The 27,467-nt window shown below is 43.1% G+C and overlaps 1 protein-coding gene across 3 annotated transcripts; it reads left to right on the forward strand.

The window, feature by feature from the left end:
* The first annotated feature begins 650 nt into the window (after positions 1–650).
* ZNF217 (zinc finger protein 217) lies at positions 651–26,389 on the forward strand. Of its 3 annotated transcripts, none has more exons than XM_079322073.1 (6): positions 651–751; positions 14,271–16,025; positions 17,963–18,088; positions 18,892–20,475; positions 23,728–23,851; positions 24,280–26,389. In XM_079322073.1, the coding sequence occupies exons 2-5, from the start codon at positions 14,651–14,653 to the stop codon at positions 23,835–23,837; spliced, it is 3,195 nt and encodes a 1,064-aa protein (XP_079178199.1). In that variant the 5' UTR covers positions 651–751; positions 14,271–14,650; the 3' UTR covers positions 23,838–23,851; positions 24,280–26,389. The 3 variants fall into 3 exon arrangements, with proteins under 3 accessions (XP_079178199.1, XP_079178200.1, XP_079178201.1); XM_079322074.1 differs by lacking the exon at positions 651–751 and adding an exon at positions 1,153–1,387; XM_079322075.1 differs by lacking the exon at positions 651–751 and adding an exon at positions 2,722–3,306.
* Positions 26,390–27,467: the final 1,078 nt, after the last annotated feature.

Below are 27,467 nucleotides of genomic sequence, written 5' to 3' on the forward strand. Positions count from 1 at the left end.
GGAAAAAGCAGAAACCACATGGACACTCACCTCCTCCTTATTTACTGGAGGGAGGTGCTACCCCAGGGTCTAGCGGAGATTAATCACTTTGCTAACAGCATTACAGATTGCATTTAACTCCGAAAAACCTCCTCAGTGCCAAGTGGGACACTCTGAACGGGATTTTAAGTCTTTTTGTGACGCACTGAATTCCTCTGTAGTGTCCATGCCTCCGCAGCAGAGAGAGGAGGTGGGTGTTCGAAAAAAATGAGAAATAGCTGAACCCTTGGTCTTTCTGGGGCAATTTCCACATTAATCTGTGTGTTCCGTCCCCCTCCTCCCTCATGTGTGCCAGGCCCATCCCGGGGCACAGGGGATCATGGCAGAAAAGGTTGGGGGCATCATGTCCGCAGCGAGCCACGCAAGGATGCCAAAGATCAGCGCTCGTTATTTATTGATTATTTATATTGGTATTATTGGTGTGATTACATTGTGCGGCCCTGCGGCCTCACGTCGTGTTTGGGCTCGCGTCCATCACTCCCGGTCCCGTCTGAGGGGAGGGGGCGTGGCCAAAGCGGGGCGTGGCTCGGCGGGCGGGGCCAGCGTTGATTGAAAGGCGCCGGGCGCGTGGCCAATGAGGCCCCGCCCCCGTGTGGGCGTGCCCCCCGCGAGGGGCGGGGCCCGGGGCTGCCCGAGCAACAGCTGCCGCGGAGCCGTTTACAAACAGTGCCCCGAGCGCGGCGCGGCCGCTCCCCGCGGCGCCTCGGCTCAGGTGAGGCAGGGCTGGGGGGCACCTGCCGGGGGCTGCGGGCCCCCTCCTCCTCCTCCTCACCTCCCCCCGCCCCCCCGGGGGCACCTGCGGCCGCGCAGCCCCGCCGCTCGGGCGGCCTCTGCCGTGAGGGGCCGGTTGTGCGATGAGCGCGGGGGGGCGGCCGCGCCGCCGCCGCCGCGATGTCTGAAGGGTTGGGGGCGCAGCGCCGCCCCCCCGCCCGGTTTGAAGCGGGGCTGGATCCCCCCCCCTTCCCCCCCGTATCCCCGCGGTGTCCCGGTGGGGTTCGGCAGGAGGAGGAGGAGGAGGAAGGGCGGCGCGGGCCGGGGGGGCGGAGGAAGGTCCAGGTGCGCGCAGGTAGCGGCCGCTCCGCCGCCCCCTCCCCCGGTTCCGCGGGGCGGGCGGGCGGCCGGAGCCCCTGCCCAGCCCCTGCCCGCCTCCCTCCCTCCCTCCCTCCCACCCACCCAAAGTTGCAGATCGGCCCCGCTCCGCCGCCCCCTGCCCTGAGCCCCGCTCGGCCCCGCGCTGCCATCCCACACCTGGGGGTCGCTGCGCCCCCGAGGCGCCGGCCCGGGGGGGTGCAGCGACGGGAATCTATTTCTTTGTGAGTCAAAGATGTTCCTGGAAGAAGGATTTGTAGTAAGTGGCTCATGGGGCGGAGGGGAAGGGGGGTTGTTAATGAAAAGTTTATTGATCCGTTTTGCCAGTTTTTTGTTTCATTTACCTTTGTCTTTCAAAGCCTTCCCGATTATTTCTTTAGCATCGTGTTTTTTTTTTTTTTTTTTTTTTCCACTTTTTTTTTTTTTTTTTTTTTTTTTTTAAAGGGGAATAGGAAGTTTAGAAAATAAATAAATAAGCCTCAACTGACTTCTTAAGCAACAAAAGAGGTTGCCAGGCGAGGACAATAAAATTCTAGAATATCCAGAGATTGGATTTCATTCCTGTTCCGTGATGCCCCCTGGACTTTCTGTTTTGGGGTGTGGAGCTTTTTTTGTTTGTTTGTCTCCCACACAGAAAACCTGCACCCAAAGTAAGGTCTGTCTGTTCTCTAATGAACTATCCCATAAAATGTGCTCTGTGACTCCCAGTAAGTATCTGAATTGAAGTGTAATAGTTTTGAAGTGGTGGGGAACAAAAATCTTTCTGTTGGGTTATTGATCTGCTGATGAAAGGCGTTTGAATGTGAAAAGGGTTTAGTTTAGGGGGGTTGTGTGATTAAAGGTTGGTTTTTTTTTTTAAGGCAGCATTTTTATTTTTTTTCATATTTGAAATGACCTTGAAAGCTTTAAAACTACATCAGTTTCTACCAGTGGGTTTGAGGGGGAGGCAGGAGCAGAAGAATCTAGTGAAAATCGAAAATAGAAATAGGAACTGAAGTATAGCTGCAGTGAAATATTTTCTTATAGAAGTATGTGAAAAGGGAAGTTTTTGTAAGAATGTGTGAAAAAGAAGAGAGGGAAATAACGCAGTTTCAGATACAAGGAGAAGGGGTGGGGGGGGGAGGTGGAGAGAAGGCAGCATATCATTCTTCACATTTTATTAGGCCGTGAAATGCAGGGGTGATATGATCTGGAAGACACAGAAATAAAACGCCTAACTACAAGTTGAATAGCAGGCATTGACTTGCTGACCAACGCTTCCATGCTTGCTGGGGGCTGCTTGTGTGCCTGCAAAGGTAGCAGAGCACAGGGCTGTGACAATGGCTTGCAAATGCTTTAACGCCATGTTTTATTGCTCTTAGCAGCTCTTCTTAACTGGAGGTTTGGGAATACGACTAAGACTTTAATTTGGGATGTCCACACTGAGGTTTCAGCCTTGCCTTGGATAATAGAAAAGGACAGTTGCAAATAAGTAGGATAAACTGCATTCTTTGGCAGAGGGGGAGGGAAGAGGGAGAGGGTGGAGGAGGGTTGGTTTTTTTTTTTTTTTTTTTTTTTCTTCCCCTTTACTAGTTCTGTAACTGAGTCAATATTTTAAGGGCTGTAGCAGGAATGTGGCTTTGTGATCACTGATCTTTCTGCAGCGTGGGTTTTTTTTTTTTTTTTTTTAATGAGCAATCTCGTCATGGTGAGCAGAATACTGGGATTTTCGATCTCACAGCTCTTTCCTGAAATCAGCATCTGAGTTTTCAAGTTTTGCCTTTTAAGTTTTTCAGGGTGGTGAATATGAAAAACAAATAACTTTAGAACCACGGTTATTAACAGTGATTATTGATTGGCTTGGCCTTCAGCCAAGCAACTCTTCTGCATGCACCAGAGTTGCTGATTTAAATTCTGTGGATTCTTTTTTTTTTCGTAAGTTAGCCTTTTTTTTTTTTTTTTTTTTTTTTTTAATCTTTAAACAGCAGATATGGCAGTTGAGGAACAGTAGATCAGTTTTTAGTTAAGGTTGTTCAATTATGTCTTCATCGCTTTGGAGTTGGTTGAATGACTTGACATGAGATTAAGCACAACAAAAGAAAAGGCAGGGGAACAACAGCTGCCTTCCAGTACCAGAGCTGCAGATTCTGAACACTTCAGCGTTTTACCTTTTACTGCTCCGTGGTGTCAGGTTTAAATGTGAGTATTTCTGGTCGCCTTTGCAAGGAGCTCAGGCTTTGCTGATAACACATCAGCCACTCAAAGGCTGGATGTTCGCGTTTTGGGGGTTGTTTGTCTGCTGCATTTTGCAGAAAATGATCTGAGGATCTGATACTGAGGAGTGAATTGATCTCATTAACTTTTAAGACAAAAGTAGCAAACAGTCCCCACTAGTTTGTACTTGTTTAGTTACTGTGTGGTAAGAACTTTAAGGTGTGTCCTTAATGGCAACTGACGATTCTTGCTGCGAAGCCTTGTTTATTTTAGGTAGATGTTTTATACAGAATTTCCAGTGGGACAAATTACTCCACTGACTGCACTTATTCTTTCTGAAGGCTGACTGTGAGCATAAGAGAATAATTTTGCCATGCTGCAATCAGGCTATATTTAAAAATTGAAGCCATTAAGTTTTGCTGTGTATTTTAAGGCTTTTCCTACTTCCTTTGTTTAAACATTCTCAAACAGTGCATATCATAGATGAGTTTCAAACATTCTTATGGCACTGTTGGGGCCGAATTTAAAATTAAAATGAATACCGACGTCCTTGTTGATCAAAATAGAAAAAGCATTTCTTTAAATAAGTGGATGTTTTCTGGTTTTGAGTGTGGTAAGGAGGCTATATTGGTATCTTGTAAACAAAGTTTCATATTAAGTAGTCTTTAGAGAATGGCTGCCAGGCTTTGCATTAAGAGGATTTCTTTCTTTTCCTCTATAAGTGAATAATGTTTTTTTTGGTTTTGCTTTGTCTTGGTGGAGGGGTGGGGAGTGCAAGATTTAGGGTAGGGCTAGAGAGAGAGGAAGATAATAAACTTTAGTACCTTTTAATCAGACTGTCTTACACAAAAGGCTACTTGATTCTGGTTTCCCCTTTCATTAGATCACACTCCAAAAATTCCTTTTTGAGCACTTATTCCTAAGTAATAACCTTCAGAAATATCTCCTCTTACCACTGTATTTTCATTTAGAACTATGCTGATAGATTAATACCATATTTTATACAAAGTGCTAAGTACTACTGTGAGAAATTATTTTAAAAGGGAACTGTGGCTTTCACTTAGACTTTCAAAACAGTGATTACAGTAAACTTTTAGTTACAAAAAAAAAATCTGAGAGTTTGCAATTAAGAAGCTCTGGGGAAACGTTAAGTCAATTTTAACTTCCCTTTGTTCTTTGGGACTTTTTGTTGTCCCGGCTCTTTCTAACCTGAATCTTGATTTGGAATGCATTGTCCTAGGAAAAGATTCCATGCAGTGTATATGTAAATACAGTCCCTCTTTCCTGTGTTTTCCTGTGTTATGAAATGCTGGCATATGGAAAGAGCAGCCCCCCTTTCCCCAAGGTAAAATGGGCTGAGCTTTCTTTTCTTTGCAAGAAGCTGAAAGAAGAGTTTGACCTTTGAACTCAGCCTCACACTTCCACGCTGCTTTCAGGATGATTAAATAACCAAGGATATTTGCCTGTGTCTTATGCTTATTTATCTCCCTTCAAATGTTGTAATACTTAACTGTTGAGGTATTGTCTTTAAATATAGCAGGAGGAGCCTTTGGGGCTGCCATGTGCCAGCTCAGCTCTCACTGGGGACATTCTGCATTTCCAGCCCCCCTCAGAGCCTTCCCACATCTCATATCTGCATTATTTGCAAATTGCTTTTAACTTTGAACCGACTTGGGGCCATTTCTGGTGATCCCCTCGCCTTTCTTAAGGTGACTTTAGGAACAAAAAAGTTTTTCTTCCTGGTGCATGAATGTGCTGAGGGGATTCTGCTGACTACTGTATGCGTGCTTTGAGAGAGATGTGACTCATTCCACAAGAGATTTGCAACTGAATACAAAAGTAAGGAAAAGGATATGACCAAGCTATGTAAGATTCTCAACACACTGTTGTATTTTAGGATTTAAAAAAAGCTTTTTTCGGCCTAAAGTTACCTAAGTTTTTATGTGCTTCCAAGCAGAAAGTTTAATTTGCTTTTAGAAATCAACTTTTTTTTTTTTTCTTCTTCAGCGAAATTGCCAAATAATTTCCTTTTGTTGCTGATGAAGCTTGTTTATGCCAAACGTGGGTGTACGTCAATGGGAAAAATACATTAAAACTTCTGCTGTTATAATCATATGACTTTGGTCAGAGCATAGTTTATAGCTTATCATAAATCTAGCACTCTTGATTCTTCCTCTTTTTTTTAATTTTTTTTATTTTTTTAAGCAGTGTGATAAGAGCAGACTTTGCAGTTTCAAAGTAGAACAGCGTACATGCTGGGAAAAATGAGTTTGAAATTAAAAATATAGGTGACATACGTGTTTGGAGACACGATGAGATGGAATTGCTTATCAGGCTGCCTTGAGGATTTCCAAAGAAAGTACAAGAGGAAATGTGGGTAGAATGAAATCTGTGTAGATCAGAGTGACTTAAGAGTGGAGCAGAAAACCATCCAGGCAGAAGTGAATAATTGACTGGATGGTGCTTTTCAATGTGCTGCAGATTTTATGTAACTAAAAGTATCAAAGTCTGAGTTTGTTTATGTGCAATAGGTACACTTGCATTTCTCACTGTAATAAAGGGAGAGCAGTTCTCCTCTGATTGAGCTGCATCAGGGAAACTGAGGCCTTTGTTTTATTGTCAGAGAACTGGCTGGGTGAAATCCTGGGGGTTTTGGTAGTCAGGAAGCAGCAAATTAGATTTGCATAGATTTACACCAAGGACTGATGTTTGGTACAGCTGAGGAAAATGGATGGAAAGGTGACCCAGAGAAGCCTCAGTTTCTGTTGGCCTTGCCTGTTTGTTTCTAACTTTTTTTTTTGTATTCTTTTGCTGATAGATTGGGGTCTGAAGTTGCCTGTTAGCTGAGTTTCTTGCAGATGCTGCCTCTGCTTTGCAGGCCAGCCTGGCCCTGTGCAGCCCAGGTGACACATTATCTCACACATCCCTGCAGCCACTGGGCAGGGACAGTGCAAGGCTGGGGAATGAAAAAAATCTCCATCATTCTCTGGGAGATCTCCCAGCTGCATGGCAGAAAGGAAGCAGCTTTTGGAAGGGTTGGTTTCTATCACTTCTCTATTTTAGTACCTTCAGATGCTACTCCAGGGGATGGCTGAACTACAAGCAAAAGTCTTTTCCCTGGACTCTGTGTTTTCTTCCATCTTTCAAGACTGACTTTTGCAACCACCTGATTGTGGTTGTGTTTGAGAGTGACAACTTCCAAGTGCCCTGCAGAGCACAGGGGTCAGATACTGATCAGATACTCTGTCCTTGCAGGGAACAGCAGTTGGAGCTGTGCTGGGTGAGAGTTGGATCAGACTTAAACCAGGTGAGAGCACTAGGGCACATCAATGGCCTTAACAAAAGGAACTCCTTGGAAGTGACCACTTCTCTCAAATTGAGGAGTAGTAAAATAATCTCTTTTCCTGTTATTTCACCTATGGTGCCCAAAGGGATGCAACTTGCCTGTAATTGCTCCAGAGGAACTCCTGGCTCTTGAGTAATAAGGAATTAAGTCTAATTTGGTAAACTGAATTTACCACTTCTTTGTAGTTGTGGCTGTTAGAGAGGCCTTGCATCGCTCTGCCAAGAAGTGAAAAAGTCAAATTTGCTTTTAAGGTCTCTGAAAATACCTTCTTTTAAATGAAAAGCAAGACTAAACATACAAGGCAGTCTGTGTAAGGTGAGACTGACTCAACAATAAAAATGTATCACTCATTCCAGCGAGAGCCTTTACCTGCTGTGGAGAGAACAATAAACTGTTTTGTGAGGTAAGGGGTCATTGCCAGTTTAAGTGCATGTAACTTCTTGATTTAATGAAGTTGCATCATCCTACAGCAGTGGTGAAATGTGTCCTAGACTTATTTAAAATAGGATTATTCTTGTGTCTTTCAGCTTTTCTACAACAGGTATTGGTCACTTCTGTTGGCTAAAGTCCACCTTGGTTTTGTGGTTCCTGAGAAATTCTCTCATAATCAGAGGGGAAAAAAGAAAAAAAAAAAAATCTGGCAGTTTGAGCAGTCCTTCTGAACTTTAAAAGTCAATACTTACTTGTAGTGCTTCCTCCTTTAATGCCAAGAATTAGTCTCTTTTATATTTGCTCTTGCTCAGTGAAGGAAAAACATGTGCAAAGTGCTGCAAGCTTCTACATTCCCTGCTGTAAAAGGCCTAATTACATCTTTTGATAGAAGAGGCATTCAGTTCTCTGAGGAGACACACTCAGCTCATCCATCCTCTGCCAAAACCCTGGTAGACATATAGCCTTCAAGAAAAAGGGACTCCACAGGAAAAGGTTTTTTAGAGAAAGAGGATATCCTTTGTTTTTATTAGTATAGATGTCTGAGATGGGGGGAGGGAGTTTTCCTAATATTGTTCATTATTAACTATGAGTTATTTTCCACTGGTGATTAAAATCCTGTTTGCGAGACTTCAGGGGGAAAATGACTCGCATGTGTGTCTGTTTTATCTGACTACAAAAGGGCTTTCAACACAAAATCTTTCTGAAGTGTGTGTGCAGAAATGCTTGGGTAAGAACAGTCTCGAATTCTGTGTATGTCTCACTCTGGCTGTGTTTTTGTGAATTGTTTTAGGATCATTGTGTTGGAAATCTCTGCTGTAACTGAGCGTCTCTCTTAGAGAGGATGAAAAGGATAAGCCATGAAAACCCTCCTAAGAGTTGGAAGTTTAGGATAACTTTGAAATCTTCAAGCCTGAAGGATGAAGACTAATGAGGGGGACTTAAATTTGCAGATGGAGGGAGTGGAAATTCCAGTTTAGGGTCATCTTTTATGTTCTCTTTTCAACCTGAACATCTTCGTTTTGATCTTTCCTGCAACTGAAACAAACAACTCTCTTCCTCCCCTTCCTCCCCCTGAATCTCCATTTCCTTTACAAGTGCTCGTGTTAGTTCTTTATCAGGCTGAACTGTTAACAAAGTATTAAAAACAGTTCTGTGCTTGCACAGTTGGTATAAAGGGCTGAGGAGAGCACAGGGATCCCTCACGTGCTCCTGCACTAGCACAGAACCTCTGGGAAGTTGTGTGAAATGATTTACTGTTAAAAATGGGAGTATCTCTCACTCCCTAGAAAGCAGCAGAGTGCCCAGCAATGAGGAATCATTCTTGGCTTCTGTGCTGGGCTGCAAAATCAGCTTTTATCTGACTTTTATAACTTTCCAGTGTTGTCACTTGAGCCGTGGGCAACTTGTATTCTTTGAGAAATAAGGTCATGGTCTGTGGGGCCAGTGCTGCATGATGTTCCCAAACACTTGGGGCTGTCCTTGCCCGGGCTGGGATGGCAGGTTGTCCCTGATGGGGAAGTGCCACGGTAGCTGCAGAGACACCCGGGATTCACAGCCTGCATTTTGGGAATCTGACTCACCTGGTGGGACAGCTGGTGAGTGAGAACCCCACGGTGACACTTGGCTTCACTTTGTGACTAAGTGTGGGTGCTTAGGAATGGCAGGGTACCCCAGAACTGCTCCAGCACACAGCTGGGGTCACCAGGGGCTTGAGCAGACACCACACTCAGCCAGGACACTGGAGGAGCATCCCAAAATCTGGAGCTCCTAAATAAATATTCTTAGGAACTGATTTAGGGTGCTGTTTGTGCTTCACTTTGTAGGTGTGGTGCAGCTGCATTAGCTTTATGCACTGATGTGTATGTATTTAAAAAAAACATTCTAAATAAGTGTAAGTTCAGCCTCAGCTCAGGTTTTGAGGATTTGAAGTTACATTTATTTATGCATGAGCTGCTCTGCCTGTGATCTGTGTTACACCTGAACACAGCTGTGCCCAGATAAAATAGATAACATAGTTTTTATTTGTGGTCCTAGCGAGGTGTTGTTAAAAGTGACGTTAACTGCTTTGTTTTATCTGTGGTTCTGAGGTAGGACTGGAACAGCTACAGTAAATCTTTGAAATTGGAATTAAAAGAAGGTGTTGAACTTGTGATTTCCCATAAGCAATCAGCAGTGTAAAATCTGTTTACCAGCAATCTGTTTTGGGGCATAAACACACCAAGAGGAAAGAACAGTTCATGTAAAATGACTCTTAATATCCTGAAATGTCTTGAAACATGAGGAAAACTGTAGTGGAAATGAGAGCTGCATGGAAGTTTCTCAAATCCTATAGACCCAGTAAAAATGAAGGTGGTTGATTTGCAGCAGCTGGAAGAAGCTGCTTGCTAAGCACTGATAATTTTGTTGCTGGCCTTGAATTTGAGACTCAAGAGTTGAGGTAGTTGTGTCTGAGTTTTTATCTGAAGAAGAAAAGTAACTTTAGTGTCCTGCATTTGGCTGTAACTCTGAGTTTTCTCACTTCTCTTTTTCAGAAAGTGTTGCAGCAACTATTTTAACTTCTGTAATTGTTTCAGGTTGCTTTTAACAGGTTAACAATAGTTTTGCAGCACAGAATTAGCAAAGAATGGTTGCTTATCCTGAGACTTGCCATGCAACTTTTATTCCCAGTGCCTCTGTAATGTGTTTAAAATGGGAAATTCAATGGTTAGACTTTGCTATTCTCTGAAAGGTGTGTCTAGAGTTTTTATTACATATTCATGGAAATTTTGAAATGCAGGAAGTAGAAATGCAATAAAATTACTCCTGATAGGTCATTTCCCAAAGAAATCTTCAAGACTGTAATACGTTGTCTTGGGTTGTGTAATTTAATAAAAATAAATTAAATTCTCTACAGGCACTTAATTAAACTTTTCTCTGCTTTAATAATCCATTTATATACAGCAGGGGTTTGGTTGTGGTTCTTAGGTTGTGTGGCAAATGCAATGAAAACAAGATGTTCTCATCTGTCCCGTGCAATCTTTATGGGTGTTTTGTGGTGTTTATAAATATAAAATATGTATTGCTGTGAACCTGCTGAAATACCCAGCCAGGGATGACTCACTTGTGAGCTGAAGTTTGCTGAATGCTCAGGCTCCGACTTCTCCAGTAGTTTGATTCTTTTTTTCTCAGCTGAAATGTATTTCTAGTTGCATCCAGTGCAGTAGGTGGCACCCTGGAACTGAGAAGAGCTGGTGACTGCAGGAGAAATCCAGGGCAGATGGGCAGGGGAGTCACCAGTGACATTTCTTGGCTTTGTGAGTGGAATAAGGAATTCTTTATTTTCAACCCTGAGCTCATCTGTAGCGAGTTTATCACTTTTCAGCTGTTGGAAGGAAGGATTTCCTGTTTTGTTCTGTTCCTTTACTCAGTGTCTCTGATACTGATGTGTCCTTTTGTCTTCTGAAAGTGAAAGAAGGCAGAAGAGATGCAGGTACTGTGTTTTATTTGTTGAGCTCCTGCACAGAGCCACAGTCACAGTGTTGCAGGTTGTCCACTTTCCCAAGGAAGAACTGAGGCAACTCTGGACAGTTTTCCTGCTGCCTACTGGGATTTGAATAACAGGAATGTGATTAATCAGCAGTTTTAGTCCTCAAATCCAAGGCATATTATCATCAGTGGGAAGAAAGGTTTGTTACTAATGGATAAAATCCTGGTGGGGATATTTGGGTTGTAGTTCTGGCATGTGTTGGCTTGTCTGAACAGTGAGAGCATAAAATCTGCCTGCTTGTAAAAGCCATGGATCTAATCAGAGTGAAGTGTGTAATCACCAGACACTGAACAAGACTGGAGCTTCCTAACTCACCTCCTGACTCCAATTCTTGTATTCTTTTTTCTTCTCACTTGAAATACATTCCTGTCTAGTTGCATCTGCACTTTTCCTTCAGAAAGCTACCTGCAGCTTTATTTTTTTTTTTTCCAGTCTGTAGGTGCTCCCCTGTGTGTGCAAGGGCTGCAAAGAGGCATTTCAGATTCCTGGAACAGGAATATCTTGCTCTGTTTGCAGTGCTGCCTGGAGGAGGAGCTGTGGCTGGTTCTTAGAGCTGTTCAGAGCCTCTGTGGAAAGCAGTGAGAGCACTGAGCAGCCAGCACCACTTGGTGGAGGGTGCAGAGTTCTCCAAAGGATTCAAACCTATTGATAGCCACCAAAATTGGCCCCAAGCTGCTGCTGAGCTCCTCTCATGGCCCAGGGGTTGGTTGTACTCTGTGTGGTTGGGAGGACAGGTTTTGTTTGTCAGCTGATTCTATTGATTGATTGAGGTGGATTTTTCACCATCACTGACCAACTTGGGACCTTCCCTGGATGTGATCTTTGTCTAAAAAGATCCCTGAGCTGTGGCAGCCACAGTGTTGGTTTCATCCTTGGGTTAGGGTAGGGCCATGTGTGGTGCCCATGAGCTCTCTTGTCCCCCACCTCAGCCCACAGTGCCACCAAGAGCAGGACACTGAGGGTGGCTTTGCTGCTTCTCATCTGTTTCCTTTCTCCAGTTAATTCTTGTTGCTCTGTTGTGTGTTTGTTGCAGTGCCACAAAGTGGGAGTGTAACAAACCTTAATTGGCTTTTTCTGTTTGTAGACATGAGCAAGGAAGTAGAGGCTGATGAATGCCATTAGTTTACTTTGTGGCACTTCAGGCACTGCCCTTTGGATCTGCCTTCATGCCCCAGAAATGCCTCTGGCCTCTCCAGCATGATTTTTGCACTTCTTCCTGCAGAGCACTTCCCTATGGCTCTGAAAGCAAATGCACTCTACTCTTAAGTTTGTTCCACTTTTTTTAATCTTGCCTGGATATTTTTTTTTAAATTTTTAAATTTCAAACTTAAATTATTTTTAGGCAGATACTCACTGAGCTTTGCTGTAGCATGTTGGGTAAAAAATACCTCTTAAAACTCCAGTAGAAATAGAACAAAAAGGCAAGTTGAGACATGAAGTGTAAAACATGCTAACCAACAGCCTTTGATATGTGTTTTCCTGATGTTTTACAAAAGGGAAAAAAGTTGAGCTTCAAACTGTGGTTCTGGCTCCTTCACTTGTCTGTGGGGAGTGAGGGAAGGTCTGAGTGGGGAGGGGAGAAAGGCAGAAGCTGTGCTGGAAGCAGAAGTGTCACCCACAGCCTGAATGTGCCTGTTACAGGAGATTTTGGATTCACTCTGCAGAGAGGAAGTGTTAATCATGACAGAGCTGAAAATGGGGATAAAGGGCATGGTTCAAAAAGAGACTCTGCAGAAAATCCAGGTTCTGTCACCATCAGCAGTGATTTATTTTCTCTTACACCCCATCTCACCCTGCATTTAATGTGGGATAAGGCTTTGGCCCAGGCCTGAAACAACTTGGGATAAAAAACCCTCAAATAATCTTGATATTTATTGTGCTGATTGTGTAAATCTGGGTTAGAGGACTGGGCAGTGAAGAGACTGGAAGTTTTGGAGCAACAGGAAAAAAAAAATGAAAGACAAGCAGCTGGCAACAATAATTTGCTCCTGTTCCTGGCATTCTGGTGTGGTGGTGTTTTATTTTCTGTTTCATTTTCTATTTTTGCCCATGTTTATTAGGCCCCAGGATCTTGTGGTCTGCATGATGGGAAAGGAGGTGCTGACTTCTCAAATTAAAAGCAAGGAGTGTTCTCAGGGCAAGGCTGCAGGAAGTGGATGAAGTGTTTGAGATGTTGGATCCATGACTCCTGCCAGTCTGTGCTGAGGGTTCCCTCCCCAGCTGTGTCTCTTGCCTGGGCTGATTTCTACTGAAATTATTTCACATTTCATGGCTCAAGAACACTTTTTCTGTCCAACCAACTCTGATATCAGCAATAACTGAGGGTCAGCTGATAATCATCTTTATCATGGACACCTGACAGCCTGAACTGCTGCAGGGCTGTAATTGAATTGTCCTTTTTTTGGGTCAAATTATACAAAATGCTTCATTTTTTTTTTTTCCATATAAAAGCAAAGCAGAGGTGGAAATTGAGGTGATTTTTAAACCCCAACTGTGTCTATGATGTTTCCTGCTCTAAGAGTTATAGAGCATAATGTGTTTTGGGGCATATTAATTGAAGTCATGTGGTCACTGGCCAGCTGGCTCTTAGGAAATCATTTGCCAAAGTTTGAGTCAGATTTTGAATGAATTCTTTTCATTAGTTATTACTTTATTTGGAAATGTCTCAGAATGATTCTTCTGCAGTTTCTGTTAGTCTTGTATTAGTTTGCTTGACTTTTCCTTTTCCCTAAAATTTCATCAGTTGGAGTCCTGAACTCCACAAAACTAGAATTTATCAGCCAAAGTGGTGGCCCATGAGTTGCTGCTAGCAGACATTATAAACTAAAACTCACTAGACTTAGATTTAAATTAGAGTTGTGATTAACTATATTATAACCTCTCTTGATCTTGTGGAATCTTAAACCTTCCTTTGTGAGTATAATCAAGAAATCATTTTTTTGTTTTGTGCCACTTTGAAAGTAGAAGAATTTTGCTTTTATTATGTAAAAGTTGACCTCTTGGATTATTCAAATACTAAACCACTGTTCAAGAAACAGTATTAATTCATCCAAAATTTTGAGATGTTCTTACTGTACCAGCCCAGAATTGTCACAGACATTGTAAATGTGTGGCTGATAGGGAAAGTTTTGAGTAGTGGGGCTGGTGAATGATTTTTAATACAAAGATTTGTGCTGACACTCCCTGTGTACCAGAGCTATAACAGCTGATTTCCAAGCTGTCTGGTCTTAAAAAAAGACAAAAAAAAAGATACCTTTTATTTAACAGCATTTAGAGGACATACAGGTGAAGTTCTGCTGGTTCAAGGAAAGGTTACTTGGACTACTGCTTTTGTTGTGAATTCAGGAGTGCACTGAAATATGGTTCAGCAGCTTTATATAACTGGGGAAGAGCAGGTTTAGAAGGGACAGACAAAATCTTGCAAAGAAATAACAGTTTTAAACAGAGGGATGTTCAAATCCAAACCATTTCAACTGTGGCAGGTAGAAAAGTGACCCAGGTGCTTTGTGCCTATCCCTTGTTGGCTCTTAAAAATATGCTTTGTTCTAAAGCACTTGATGGTTCTCAGCCCTAATATTTTCATTATTTGGGAGACAATACTTCTCTTCTGAAAAATCTGACTTAACTCTTTGCTCTCTTTCCCAGGTGCTGGAGTTTTTTTGTGGCACTGAACTTGGCCTTGAGTGTATTTTACCCAATGCAACTATCTGAAATGTTTGTGCAACAAAACTAAGTGCAACTGACTGTATCTGTAGACTTGAAAAATCTGAAGAAACAATTAAAAAAAAAAACAAACCTCATCCCATCACTGAGCAAGCCTTTGGATACATTTGCTGGGATGTGTGAAAGCACATAAAGCTTGAATAATAAATAATTGAAATCATTTTCTTGGCGAAAGTTTTCCAGCTGAGCAGACTTGCAAGCACATGTTGGAGAACTCCACAAGTGTCCTTACTGTGATCAGGGAGCCCCCCAGAGAAGTGCAGGCTGGCAGTGAGATGTAAAGGGGAGCAGAGGGAGGGAAGATGCCCACGCAGCCTCTGCTGGCTTACATGGACGGACCCGAGGGAATGGAGAGCAGCGACACCCCCCTGGCCATCAAAGGAACCAGCACCATCTCCTACAAGAGCCTGCAGGAGAAATTCCTGCTGCAGGCTGAGGGCTGCATGCCCCTGGACTGCATGTTCTGTGATGAGACTTTCAAGCACCCCGAGGAGCTGGGCAAGCACGTGCTGGCTGAGCACCGGCCCACGCTGTGCGAGCCCGCCGTGCTCAGGGTGGAGGCTGAGTATCTCAGCCCTCTGGATAAATGTCAGGTAAGAAGCAGCTCCCCTTCACCCAGCAGCCAGCAGGACAGCGAGGAGCTGAGCTGTAAGGTTTGTGGGCAAACGTTTGATAAAGCTTTTGACATCGAGGCTCACATGAAAAAGCATAAGGATTCTTTCACCTATTGGTGTAATGTTTGTGGGCGAAGATTTAAAGAGCCGTGGTTCCTCAAAAATCATATGAGAACACACACTGGAAAACCTGGTTCTAGAAACAAGCACCAACAAGGTTCTGAAGGTCCCATAACTATAAATGAGGTGGTGCAGGAGCACGTAACTGAAAATGTAACGTCACCTTACAAAATTTGTATGGTTTGTGGTTTCCTATTTCACAATAAAGAGACTCTAATTGAGCACAGTAAAGTGCACACCAAAGAATCAGTTCCCAACGGTGAAAGCCCCCAAGTGACTGCTGAAGTCAATGCTGAAGAAACATCTCAAAACCAGGAGTTTTTCCAATTCTTGAACTTGAGACCAAATTCAGTTCCAGAAAAGGACAAACTGCAGAAACTGGCCAAGTGGATCTCCGAGCTGGATCCTTTCACCACGTATCAAGCTTGGCAGCTGGCTACCAAAGGTAAAATTGCAGTTGGCCACGGGCAGATTAAAGAACCAGGGCAAGAAGGAAGTACAGACAACGATGAGTCATCTTCAGATAAAGAAGAACTCTGTGAAATTTGGAATGCAAATAAAGGTAGCCAGGCTGAAACTACAGGGAAGTCGAAGGTAAATAAAAACAGCAGTTTGACAGGGAATGGTAACTTAAGCCAGGACAAACTGAAACATCCCGCTGGTGAAGTGCCTTCTATGGAGATGGATTCTAAATCATCCCAGAACAAAGAGAAGCCAACCCACTGCTCTGAGTGTGGGAAAGCCTTCAGGACATACCACCAGCTGGTCCTTCACTCCAGGGTGCACAAGAGGGACCGGCGGGGGGATGGAGAGACCTCCACTGCTGCCAGGACCTACTGTGCTGATATCATTGCCAACCTGGAGGAGAATGGGGCAGCAGAGAGGATGGAAGGAGGCTCTGAGGATGGCTCTGAAGATGGGCTTCCAGAAACAATCACTTTAGGTGAGTAGCAAGGGAGCACTTCAGTTTGGAGTGGCTGTTACTGAGAGTTGTTTAGAAACTCCTCAGAGCCAGAGGAGGCGTTGTGCTTTTCTGTTATCTGTTCAGAATGTGATAGGGAATGTTAAAGAACTACATAGGGAATGTTCTGGTGGGGGAAAGGGAACAGAGAAAACCAGAGGGTAAGGAGGGTTTGGATGCTGCCATTTTGAGGTCTTTGAAGTTGTCTTGGGGCTTCTTGCAGTTATTGGAGTCACTGAAGTAGATTTCATAATGTGTTTAACAATCAGAAAAAAATCAGTGTTTATTCACCTCTTATCTCTGACTTTACTGGATGCTTTGGAGTGTTCCATATCCCTTCTCATCCAGCAGATGTTTTTTACAAAGAGTATTTTATAAGAAATAATTGCAGTTTCACTTTTTTTTTTCCCCTTTATCTTCTGTGCTTGACACCAGCAGTTTTTAAGGCTCTGAGAAGTAAAGAATAGTTTAAAACTTTTTTCTGTCTAACTGAAAGTTCAATGTTTGTTTTGAACAGTAATTTGAAAGCCTAAATGTCAGAAACTACATGTTGGAATCATTTGTGTAAGGACACAGGCTGTTAATATGTGGACCTGTGTGTAAGAGAGGCTGGAAGGATTGCTGACAGCATGGATGGGCTCCATCTGTACCTCACCCAGGATTAATTCTGCATGTCCCAGTGTCTTAGAAAAGCAAGTGATACTGAATGATTCCTTAATTGAAAAAGATTGCATGTCAGGGGACAAAAGGCTGGCAGAAAGTCTCACAGCTGATCTCCTGTTCTCTGTGTCTGTAAAGAACAGACACTTGCATAATCTCAGGGCAAGACACGACGTACACAATGTCCTGGCACCCACACAGGGCTGACTTTGCCATTTCTGGTAATGTGCAGCCCTTTATTTTGCCTGCAGGAACAAAGGAATGAAAGGATTACCTAATGTGAAGTTGCTTATTTTGTTTCTCAGCGCCTTATCCTAAAGCAGAGCAGATTTTGGTGTGAGCTGCTGAGTCACACCTCTGGAGACACGAGCTGTTTGTTTCACTCACCAGGGCTGAGCCATGCACAGCATTTCCAGGACAGAAACTTTCCAGCAGGCAGGAACCTCAAAGAGCTCTTTGGAGTCTGTTCTATATCCGACTTGTTAGTCACACCAAGGTCTCCTTCCTCCTCCTGTCCCAGTCAGCCTTGCCTTGGCTGCTGAGTGCAGCTGGCTGCATTTCCAGGGGGAGCTCAGGCTGTTGGGTGAATTCTCTGCCATTCCTCTGTCCCTGCTGCCCTCCTGTGGCACCTGCTGCCTGTGCAGCCAGCTGGGCATCCCTGGGTTTGTTCCTGGAGCACCCTGGCACTCCTCACTCTGTTCAGACAGTGTAACTCCTCGTGGATCTAAGGAACTCAAATCTAAGGAGGGTCTCTCTACAGACATTCTATTGGTTAGCACATAAATCATATCATTAATATCATTAATTTAAAAGAAAAGGTGTATTTGCCTTCCTTCCCCACCTCTCAGTGTTTGGCTGGTGTGCACAGAGCACATTTTTAGTCTGAATCATCCCACTCACACAAATTCCAGCATCCCCTTTATTAAAATAATACAGTTTATAACCTGTATTTGAGATGGGCCATTCTCCATCAAGGTCCTGTAGGTCAGTAAAAACTTTCTCCTTTGAATCTTCTTTTGCATCTTGTTTGCCTCTCTGGGCTCTTTGGTCACTGTCACAAACCACAGTATTCTGGACAGAAACCTTTTTAACTCTTTGTACTCAGACTGCAGTAAAACAGCAAAAGTTACTTGCAGAGTGTAGAATTTTCCAGCAGTTCATAATTTTATGTTCCTCATTAAAAAAGACAGTTACAGTTTTTAAACACAACTGCAAATTTGCATTTGCTCTTCATAATATGCCTGTATTTTCCCCCAAAGAGAAAAATGAAGACAGTTTGGAAAGAACAAAAGTTAAAACCCTTGGAACCTCCAGAGAATGCAGCTACTGTGGAAAGTATTTTCGCTCCAATTATTACCTCAATATTCATCTCAGAACTCATACAGGTAAATGGGGCTGCACCTTTCTGGGAGGGGAGGGAGATCTGCTGAATCCACTTGGATAGAATGCTTGATTTTGCTTGTGAGAAACAGAAACTGCCTTCAAAATTACTGGTATTAAGAACAAAGTTTTCTCTAATTCTAAATAAAATTAAATAATTGCAATTAGAATTTATTTGAATTACATAAGTATAAATGTTGTTGAACAATGCTAATTACATTAAGTATTCTTAAAACCATATATTTTAAAGTTTTAAGTTTTTCTACTTTCAGCAGTGTAGCAAAAGTTGAAAGGTTTGGTTTTAATTTAAAAACCAGCCAATTTCTCAAGTGTTAGGTTGGTTGTCTGCCAGCTGCTGCTACCTGTGGAAAAGCTGAGTCTCTTGTTCAACTCATTCCTTGTTTTGCATAGCCAGACAAACCCTCCCTGTGTGTTTTTGGGGAGCAGCTGTGTTTGCAGCTGAACTGTCCCAATTATTGGGAACAGGACATTTGTGGGGTGTTGAGGGGCTGCAGCTTGCTGGGGTTACCCAGAGTTTCTCTCCTTATTTCTGCCAAACACATTCAGCTCCCATCTCCAGCCATAGGCAGCATGTGGGAACACCCCAGCACAGCCAGAAGAGGTCACTGTAGTCAGCAAAAGAACTCAGATGATGTTCTTTAAATGTTTTAGATGAGTTTGGGAATTAGGAGTGTGTGGAAAGGGAGAGGAGAATCAGTTTTAGTGGTTTGGAGACCACAGTATTCCCTTGTGTTTGTGATTGAAACTTCAAATCTCAGATTAACTTACTGAGAAATCTGTGTTGCAGGTGAAAAGCCGTACAAATGTGAATTCTGTGAGTATGCAGCAGCCCAGAAGACTTCCCTGAGGTACCATTTAGAGAGACACCACAAGGACAGGCACGGGGATGGTGCAGCTGATGGGAAGGGTGACAGCAAAGGTTCCCTGCGGGGTCAGGAGACGGCGCTGTCGCTGGCTGCTGATGCTGCTCCAGAAACCAAAAATCTGAAGAGGCTTTTTGATGGTGCCAAAGATGCTGAGAGCTGCCCACCTGCCAAGCAGCAAAAGGAGGTTCTTTCCTTGAGCAATGCAATAGGCAGCACTGTCTTTTTAAAAGTAAAGAACAATTCCAGGGAATCGAACAAAGCTTCTGTTTGTAGCAGCTTGAATCAAATACCCGAGAACGTGCCCGCTCCTTACCTGGAAAAACTAAAGGCTGAGAAGGAAACCAAGGAAGCTCAGCCTAAAAGAGAGAGAAAGGCTTCTGTGGCATCAGAGGAAGATGATGTCCAGTATATCTGTGCTTTTATTGGTGGGAAAAATGTGAACAATATGCAAGAATGCACTGAGAACTACAAACGCAGACCTGTGGTGGACTGTCACGAGCAGCCCTTGGATTTATCCAGTAAGAGTTCCCAGGAATGCTCAGTGGTTGCAAGCAGAGGCCTGCTGGCCCCCAGCACCTGCCCCTTCTGTACCTACAGGACATTTTACCCCGAGGTGCTCATGATGCACCAGAGGCTGATGCACAAGTACAACCCTGACACCGTGAACAAGAACGGCTACAGGAGCAAAGCCGTGGCCAAGGCCCGGCGCACGGGCTGCCCCCCAGCCCTGCTGGGCAAGGATGTGCCTCCTCTGCCTCTGCATCCCAACAAAAACAAGGCTTCCACAACCCCCCAGCAAAAACCACTGCAGGCAGGGAAAGCCAAGCAATGTGCCCCTCCACAGAACAAAGCCCCTCTCTTCTCCGGGAGCGAGTCGAGCAGTACAGCCCCGAGTAACCTCAAGTTTCATAAACAGCAAAGTAACCTTGGAGCTCAGGCAAACAACTACAGACAACCTCAGCAAGAAGAAGTGCACTCCAGTTTCAGTATCTCTCCAGTACTGGACAGAGTAAAGAGATCTGACTATAAAGTCAAAGCTCTGGGTGCCCCAGTGGCTCAGTCTGGTGTGATCAGCAGCAGCATGAATGGGGCTCTGGAGTCTCACCTCAGTGAGCCTGGCTGGGCTTGCCAGCGGGGCAGAGACTATCTCTGCAGTAAATCTGGGAGCAATGCAGCTCTGGACTATGGAGAAACCTCTTCCAAAAGGATGAAACCCTCTGTGGTGGCTGTGGAGCACCTGGACTCTCCTCTGGCTAATTACAGGAGATACGAAATGAGCAGATTTCGTGTTGGGAACAGATATGCAAATCTGCTACCTCAGGAATTCCCTCGCACCAAACCTGCATCCTCTGCTCTGCCAGGCAAACAGGGGCTCCTCAGTGCAGAGGATGCTGATGCTCCCAGTGTATTGACTGCCCTCAAACCCTATGAGCCATACAGCTCAGGATCTCCTTATGCTTCCTGTGCATCCAGCAATGGCCAAGTCACCAGCTCGGCAGGAGAAGGTACAGTCCCTGCTCCTGCTCCACTCCCAGTGAGGGGAAAGGGCTGTAAATCAGTGTGTGCCCACCTTGGAGGGTTGGAAATACAGCTGCATTTAGCATTTCACCCACTCCAGTCAGTGCTTGGATTTTAAACTTAAAATCCAGGTTCAGCAAACTCTTGGCTTGGGAATTAGTTGTGGAAGGGCTGAATTTTTAAAGAGGGATCTGAAGTTCCTCGAGTTCCCCTCTGCCATGGGTTTCTGATGGCAAACTTGTATTGTTTGCTCATCAGACCACTCCAGACATGTTGACTAATCCAGGATATGGAATGAGCCTTTCTGCTTAATGTGCCAGAAGTCTTGGACCATCTGGAATATTAATAAAACTTTTTAAAAAACCCCCAAAGCTGCCATAGACAATTGTTCCCTTCAGGAGCAGAAAAGGATGTATTGCAGATCATAAAACTGATTTAAATCTTAGACTTCTGCTCTTCATTGGAGCTTTTTTAAATGTTTAACTTGTAATAGGAACAGAATACCTTGTTAAATCAAGACAACAGATCTCTGCTATTCTAATTATGGTGCAGTAATGCTGTGTGGAAACTTCTGGGCCTAGCAGAAATAAATGATTTGTGATGTACTGGGAGAACTTTGATACTTCTACAAAATGCATACTTTCTGTGTTTTGTCCTTGGTCAACATTTTCAAACAGTCAGCAGGAGGCAGAGATGAAAAGTACTGGGTGGTACTTAAGCAGTTGTCTGACTATTTGTAGAAGTTGGTATTTATGACTTGGAGCTGAGGTCAGCATGGACTTAGCTACAAATGCAGGACTTTGAATTTTGAGACGAAGATCCCCTTATAAAAATGAATAGCCTGTGTGGGCTGTGTAGTCTCCCAGTCTGTGAAGTTGCTGAACTCTGAATGCTCCCATTCTCTGGAAGCAGTAAAGTTGCTTCTCTGAAGTCTGGGATGGTAACAAGCAGGGTGTGTTCCCTCAGGTCAGAGCAAATTGCAAAACACTGAATCCACATTTAGGTTTGAGGCAAAAAAAAAAAAAAAAAAAAAAAAAAAAAAAGTATTTGCTCACTCTGTTCTGGTTTTTGTTTGCTTGTTTTGAGGTTGTGGGCTTCAAAAATATATCATATGTAGGTAATTTATATTTCTGTATAAATATTCAGGCTTGCCTAGTGGGTTGTAGGGAAAGGTGAGGGAAAGTGTCACAGCTGTGTGCCCAGGCTGGGCAGGAGTGGAGAAGGAGAAAAAGCACCAGAGCTGAGTCACTGGAGGGGAGGGGAAATGGGGTTAATTCCTGGTTTCATGCAGAACTTAGTCTGTGTGCCCTGAATTGCTTTGAGACAGGCAGAGTGGGCACTGGGCTCATGGATTTGTTTGTTGCTGTGCTTTGGATCCTGGTGCTGTCAGAGGATGAGCTGCAGGCAGGATCAGGGCTGCAGCATGGGCAGTGCCAGCACTGAGCAGAGAAGGAGCTGCTCTGGTTTTAAACATTGCTCTGGAATCCACCTGGTTCTTCCTTTGGAAGCTCCACCTGTGGCAGAGAAACCTCCTGCTGGGCTGTGCTTCCTCTTCCTGGGTGCCAGCCTGGAGACTCTGCCCTGCAGCCAAGAACTTGCCACTGGATTTTGTTGTTTGGAGCTCTCAGAGCTGTGACTGCAGCTAATTTGACAGCATTGTTGTCATGGAAATGAGCATTTCATTGTGCTGGCTCAGGGTGAGAAAAGCAACTTTTTATGGCTGTTACCTCCATTGGAAACAAGCCTTCTCCCTCTACTGGGTTTTGGTAGCAAATTCTGTAAAAGCCCTGGGCAGGAAGATGTAGGTTTGTAAAGTTAATTTCTTGGCTTTTCAACCAATTTGCTTAGAATTACCCAAGTCTTGATAGTTATTGAGCAAGGTACAGTTAACAGCCAAGCAACCTCTCAGTGTTAGAATTTTATTGTGGGTGGAGAGCAGAGATAAAAGTTTCTTGAAATTCTGAGTTTTCATTAAAAAATCAACAACAAACAATTTCTCTACACTTCCCTTAAGCCCTGTTGTGTGACTCCATCTGCAAAATTATGCAGGTGCAAACCTGCAGCTTTCTACCCCTCTTTTTCCCTCTTGAACCCTGATTTTCCAAACCACAATGTCCAAACCTCTTTGGAGAGGCCCTGGTGCCTTGTGGCAGCTCCTCGAGGTGCCCTGAACATGTTGTGTCTCATGTTAAACGCTGGCTCAAGTTGTCAGGAGAATATGTTCCACTTGGCAAACTTGATTAAAGCATGATGCCTTCCCTTATTGCTTGTAAGCTTTGCCATCCCGTGTTGCCCTGAAGAGACAGAAACATTCTGAAACCACTCACTTTGTGTTATTCTCAAATTAGTTGCCTTTGCAATGGCAACATGTTATCAAGGATAACCTGTTTGGCTGATTGATTTGGCAGAGGCTGCAAATTAAAGACAATTGCTCGTGACACACTCCAATGGCTCCGTGGATCCTGTTGAAATATTAATTTAGCTGTGCTATTTTAATTTAATTAAAGCTCACCAGGGTTTTTTTTTGTTTTTTTGGGTTTTTTTTCCAATGCTGCACTGGAAGTTTTCATGGAATATGGATGGCAGTTGGGTGTTTTGGATCCTGTGGGATTAATGATTTTGGACTTTTGGCTTTAATTTTATGAAGTGTTTTTGACTGCTTGTCTAAGCTAGTAGGACTTAATATGGAACAGGCATTGATTTCAGATATATAAATCTGAATTAATAGTCTCAGATAAACACAAAACTACCTGAATATTAGACTGCTTCACAAAGGTCTGCAAGTAAATGTGTATTAACACTCTTTAAAGTTCCATGTAATCCATGGTGGCAGCAGTGAAGTATCCCCAGTTTCCCTCTCAAATACTCATTGAAAAATTCAGTTTTCAGACAAATACAGCAACTGAATTTGGCATTAATGTGCAGCACTTACATCTCCTTAGATGAGGCCTGTGCTGTGGGATGAGTTAAGCAAAGACATTTCTTTCTTGCAAATAAAGTGAATAAAATTTGGAGCTGGACATCACTTGGATAAAACTTTGCAAAAAGTTGTTAATATATCTTTTCATTCTCCTTGTATTTATTCTGGATCCTGAATTTCATATAATAGGAATATCTATATTCTTGAGGCCTGATTGTGAGATGATTTGTCAAGGTGTTTTGGATTCTGGATGCTGATGTGAAGAAGAGCAGGAAATAATGATAACTCCTTAAAATGACTTTTTTTTTCCTTTTCCCAGGCAAGAGATCAGTGTCATACCAACACTTACCCAGCAATCTGCTGCAGAAGAGAAGTTATGAGCCCTTTGTGGGGAACACACCCTTCAGACCCAGTGACAAGAAAAACTGAATCACTCAAGAATGGTAAACAAACCTCTCAACTAATTGTTCTTTCAATGCTGCATGAAATACTGGTGGCATCAAAGGTTCCTGCACAGCATGAGGAGAGCTTGGAAAATCAAAATTTCCTCCTCCTTATAAAATCACCAAATGCTGGGGTGGCAGCACTGCTTGTTTGTAATGGTTTGTTTGATAGATGCTCCTTTCTGAAGAGAAATGGGAGGGAAATGCTAGATAAATAAATATTTTAATTAGTTATAATTCCAGAGGGAAGTGTTCAGTGAAAGTCAAAGTGAAGTCAGGAAAGTGAATCCAGACTTCCATGGCACTATCAATCCTTGAGCAAGCAAGTTTAAGGAAATCCTCACAACAAAAACTGCTGTGCTATTTTAGAGCTGCATAATTTAATAAAACAAACTTAATATTTATTCCTCTATTTTTTTTTTCCCCAGGTCTAAGGACACAAGTGCATATTCCATGGAGTTATACCTGCAGTTCATCCCCTGAGGAAGAGAAAATGGTGAAAGCTACTGAACTAAGCTGTGATTGTACTGTATATAGAAACACTACAGTTTTATAATACTGGTTCTTTTAACATTTTGTACCAAATAGCCATACAAAGTAGTCTGAACAGTTGGGTTATGAAGGTGTGTGGAGAATGTATATCTTGACCTTGACTTTTGAGTATTTTTCATTAGAATTAATTGACCAAATATTAGGTAGGAGTTCTATTTTTACATACTTGAGAGCTGCTGAAGAGTTTCTCTTGGAAAGAATATATATCGTTGCACCTCAGGTAAACTGTAAATATTGGAGTTGAAAATCCTGTTGGCATAATGCTCCTTTTTCATAAAAGTGAAAGTTTCTTATCTGTTGTTTTTATTTTTTTTTCCCTTGTTGAACTATGTTAGTTTTTTTTTTTTTTTAAAGTTGCAAATAAACTGTCTGAAAGTGTCCAGTTTATAAATGTTGTGAACATGAAAGCAAGAGGTGCTGACATTGCTCTGCCTTGGCTGGGTGAGGACCAGGATGTGCTGTGGGGCTCTGGGCTTCTTTCCAGCATGCTTTGAAATGCAAGCATCAGGCAATACTTGACATTTGGGATTTCCTGAAATGTGCTTGCATTCTTCTCTTGGCATTGGTTGCAGTTCTGCAGAGCAACTGCTCCAAAACACCTCTGCCACCATCCAGGCAGAAAATCCCTGGGACTTGCTTGAGAAACAATAATAATCTGTGTTTCAGATGTTTATCTGTACTAAGCTCCACACAGCCACATTTAGAGGAAAAACAACTCCTTTGCACCTTTGTCCAAAGCTGTAAAATCTCAGACAACAGCCTTGAAATATGAATTTGGGTTCTCCAGACTTCAGAAGGGATGTGGCTGTGCTGGAGCCTACTTGAGTGTGCTTGGAAGCTTCTTGATGTCAAGTTTTAGCATTTACTGGGTGTTGAAAATGAGTGAGAAATAACCTGTAAATGGGGGAATATCTCCTTTTATTTTTTTGTGAAGACAACAAGAGTTTTTTCTAATGCACATGCAGTTTAATTTTTGTAAAGGGAAGATGGCCAGTTACCAGCCAGTAAAGCAGAACTGTTGCATATTTTGACTTGCCTTCCTCATTTCTTCTCATGAAGTTGTAGTTAAGAGTTAATTCCTTCTGTACCTGGCTTTGACTTCCATATATTTTAGTAAAACAAAACAATTAAATATTTTGCACTGTTTGTTCTTCTCTCTTCCCTCCTACAGCAAATGTAAAATAGTAAAACCTAGAAACTCTTGTTTTTTCATTATGCAACTTGAGATGTTCCAGTTGTCTTAGTTCCTGTAAATGGGACTGGTTTTTAATGTCTCTGTAAACTGGCAATGGAATGAAGTGCTGTGTATCAGGAAATTGTACACTATTGACCTGTTTTCCTGTTCATAAGCTGAGCCATATGTACATAATCTAGATTTTTTTTTTTGGTTTTCCTAGTTTTGCACTTTTATAGCCTATTTTTTGAAGATGATTTCACTTGGAAAAGGGTTAATCTATTTTTGTGTGTGATCTCTCCCTGCCCTGGAGGGGCTGCATGGCTGGAGCTGCTCTGCCTGTGCCCCAGGGGCCAGGGCTGCTTTTTTAACATGTTGCAGCAAACAGACCTAAGGCTTGTTTGTTTTTAATCTCCCTTCATGCTGGTACAGTTTCCCTCAAGGTTTTTATTTTTTTTATTTTTTTTTTTTTGGGTTGGAATGGAAAAATGGACCTGAAGACTCCATTCCATGGCAGCACCACCACACTTTGCCCATCAGTATTAACTAGTGGGATACTACTGGTTTTGTATGTTCCTTTGGAAATAACAGTGCATATGTAGAGGTACAAATTGTTGATTTTTTTTTCCCTTTTTTTTTCTTTTTTTTTTTTTTAATGTATTTATTTCATTCCATTTTGTTCTATTTTAATTGTTGGAACCGGAAGTTGCAAGCAGCAGGCACACATTACTCATTTAATTTATGATGTATTTCACTTTAGTTGAGTATATTATTACATGTGGATGTAAATATAGACTTGGTGTTTTGCAAAACTGGTTTCTGTGTCTTGCTTTTAAGGCTTAAAAGGAGTTGCTTGGAATTTCATGTTCACTTGACCTTTCACCATCCTCACATTGCTGGGAGAAACTGCCAATAACCAAATCCAAATTCATGTTCACTCTCATGAAAATACTGAGTCACTCCCCAGAAAATCTGTCTTGAAATAAGGAAGAAACTTTTGCTTTCTTCTCTTGCAGTTATTTTCCTTCAAGCAAGGAAACTTGAGTTATTAAATACATTTTTTTAGTGATAATAACATTGAGAGCATTCATTGTAATTTTTTTGGTAAGACTTCATCATTTATATTAAATTATTAATAAGTTTTTAAACTAAGTATGTGCTACAAAATTGTCTAGGTCTGTTGTGTTCTTGGAACTCTCCTGAGATGTCAGAGCTCACCAGCACCTCTGACCAATCTCAAAACTGAAATAACCATCTGGGGAGACTGGTCCAAGGCAGCTCATCCTTGGGAGAAAGGGAATTCACCTGGTGAAAGCCCCAGTGTGAACCTGCCCCAATTAAGGGCACTAATGAGGGGCATTAATGAGGGGCACAACCTCTTGGGTGTCCAGGCTAGGCTGGTTTGTAGGAACAGGCTGGGCCATGATATTGATTTAATAATTCAATAATAATTTTTATTAATAATTTTATAAAAGCAGCTCTGCTGAGGAGCTGATGGCCAAGATGATGTGGGAATGAAATGGTGAGTCCTGCCTGTGCCTGTGGGGCAGAAATGGGGCTGGGAATGTCCCTGGGGGCAGAAATGGGGCTGGGAATGTCCCTGGGGGCAGAAATGGGGCTGGGAATGCCCCTGGGGTCACAAATGGGGCTGGGAGTGTCACTGGGGGCAGAAATGGGGCTGGGAATGCCCCTGGAGGCAGAAATGGGGCTGGAGTGTCCCTGGGGGCAGAAATGGGGCTGGGAATGCCCCTGGGGGCAGAAACGGGACTGGGAATGTCCCTGGGGGCAGAAATGGGGCTGGGAATGCCCCTGGGGGCAGAAACGGGACTGGGAATGTCCCTGGGGGCAGAAATGGGGCTGGGAATGCCCCTGGGGGCAGAAAAGGGGCTG

Source organism: Erithacus rubecula (genome assembly GCF_903797595.1).
Source record: "Erithacus rubecula genome assembly, chromosome: 18".
NCBI lineage: Eukaryota > Metazoa > Chordata > Aves > Passeriformes > Muscicapidae > Erithacus > Erithacus rubecula.

Excerpts from the sequence above, each read along its gene's own strand:
- ZNF217 (XM_079322073.1), top strand. The coding sequence starts at position 14,651 with ATGCCCACGCAGCCTCTGCTGGCTTACATGGACGGACCCGAGGGAATG. Across the intron at positions 18,089-18,891 it reads TCATCTCAGAACTCATACAG|GTGAAAAGCCGTACAAATGT; the intron begins GTAAATGGGGCT and ends TCTGTGTTGCAG. Across the intron at positions 20,476-23,727 it reads CACCAGCTCGGCAGGAGAAG|GCAAGAGATCAGTGTCATAC; the intron begins GTACAGTCCCTG and ends TCCTTTTCCCAG.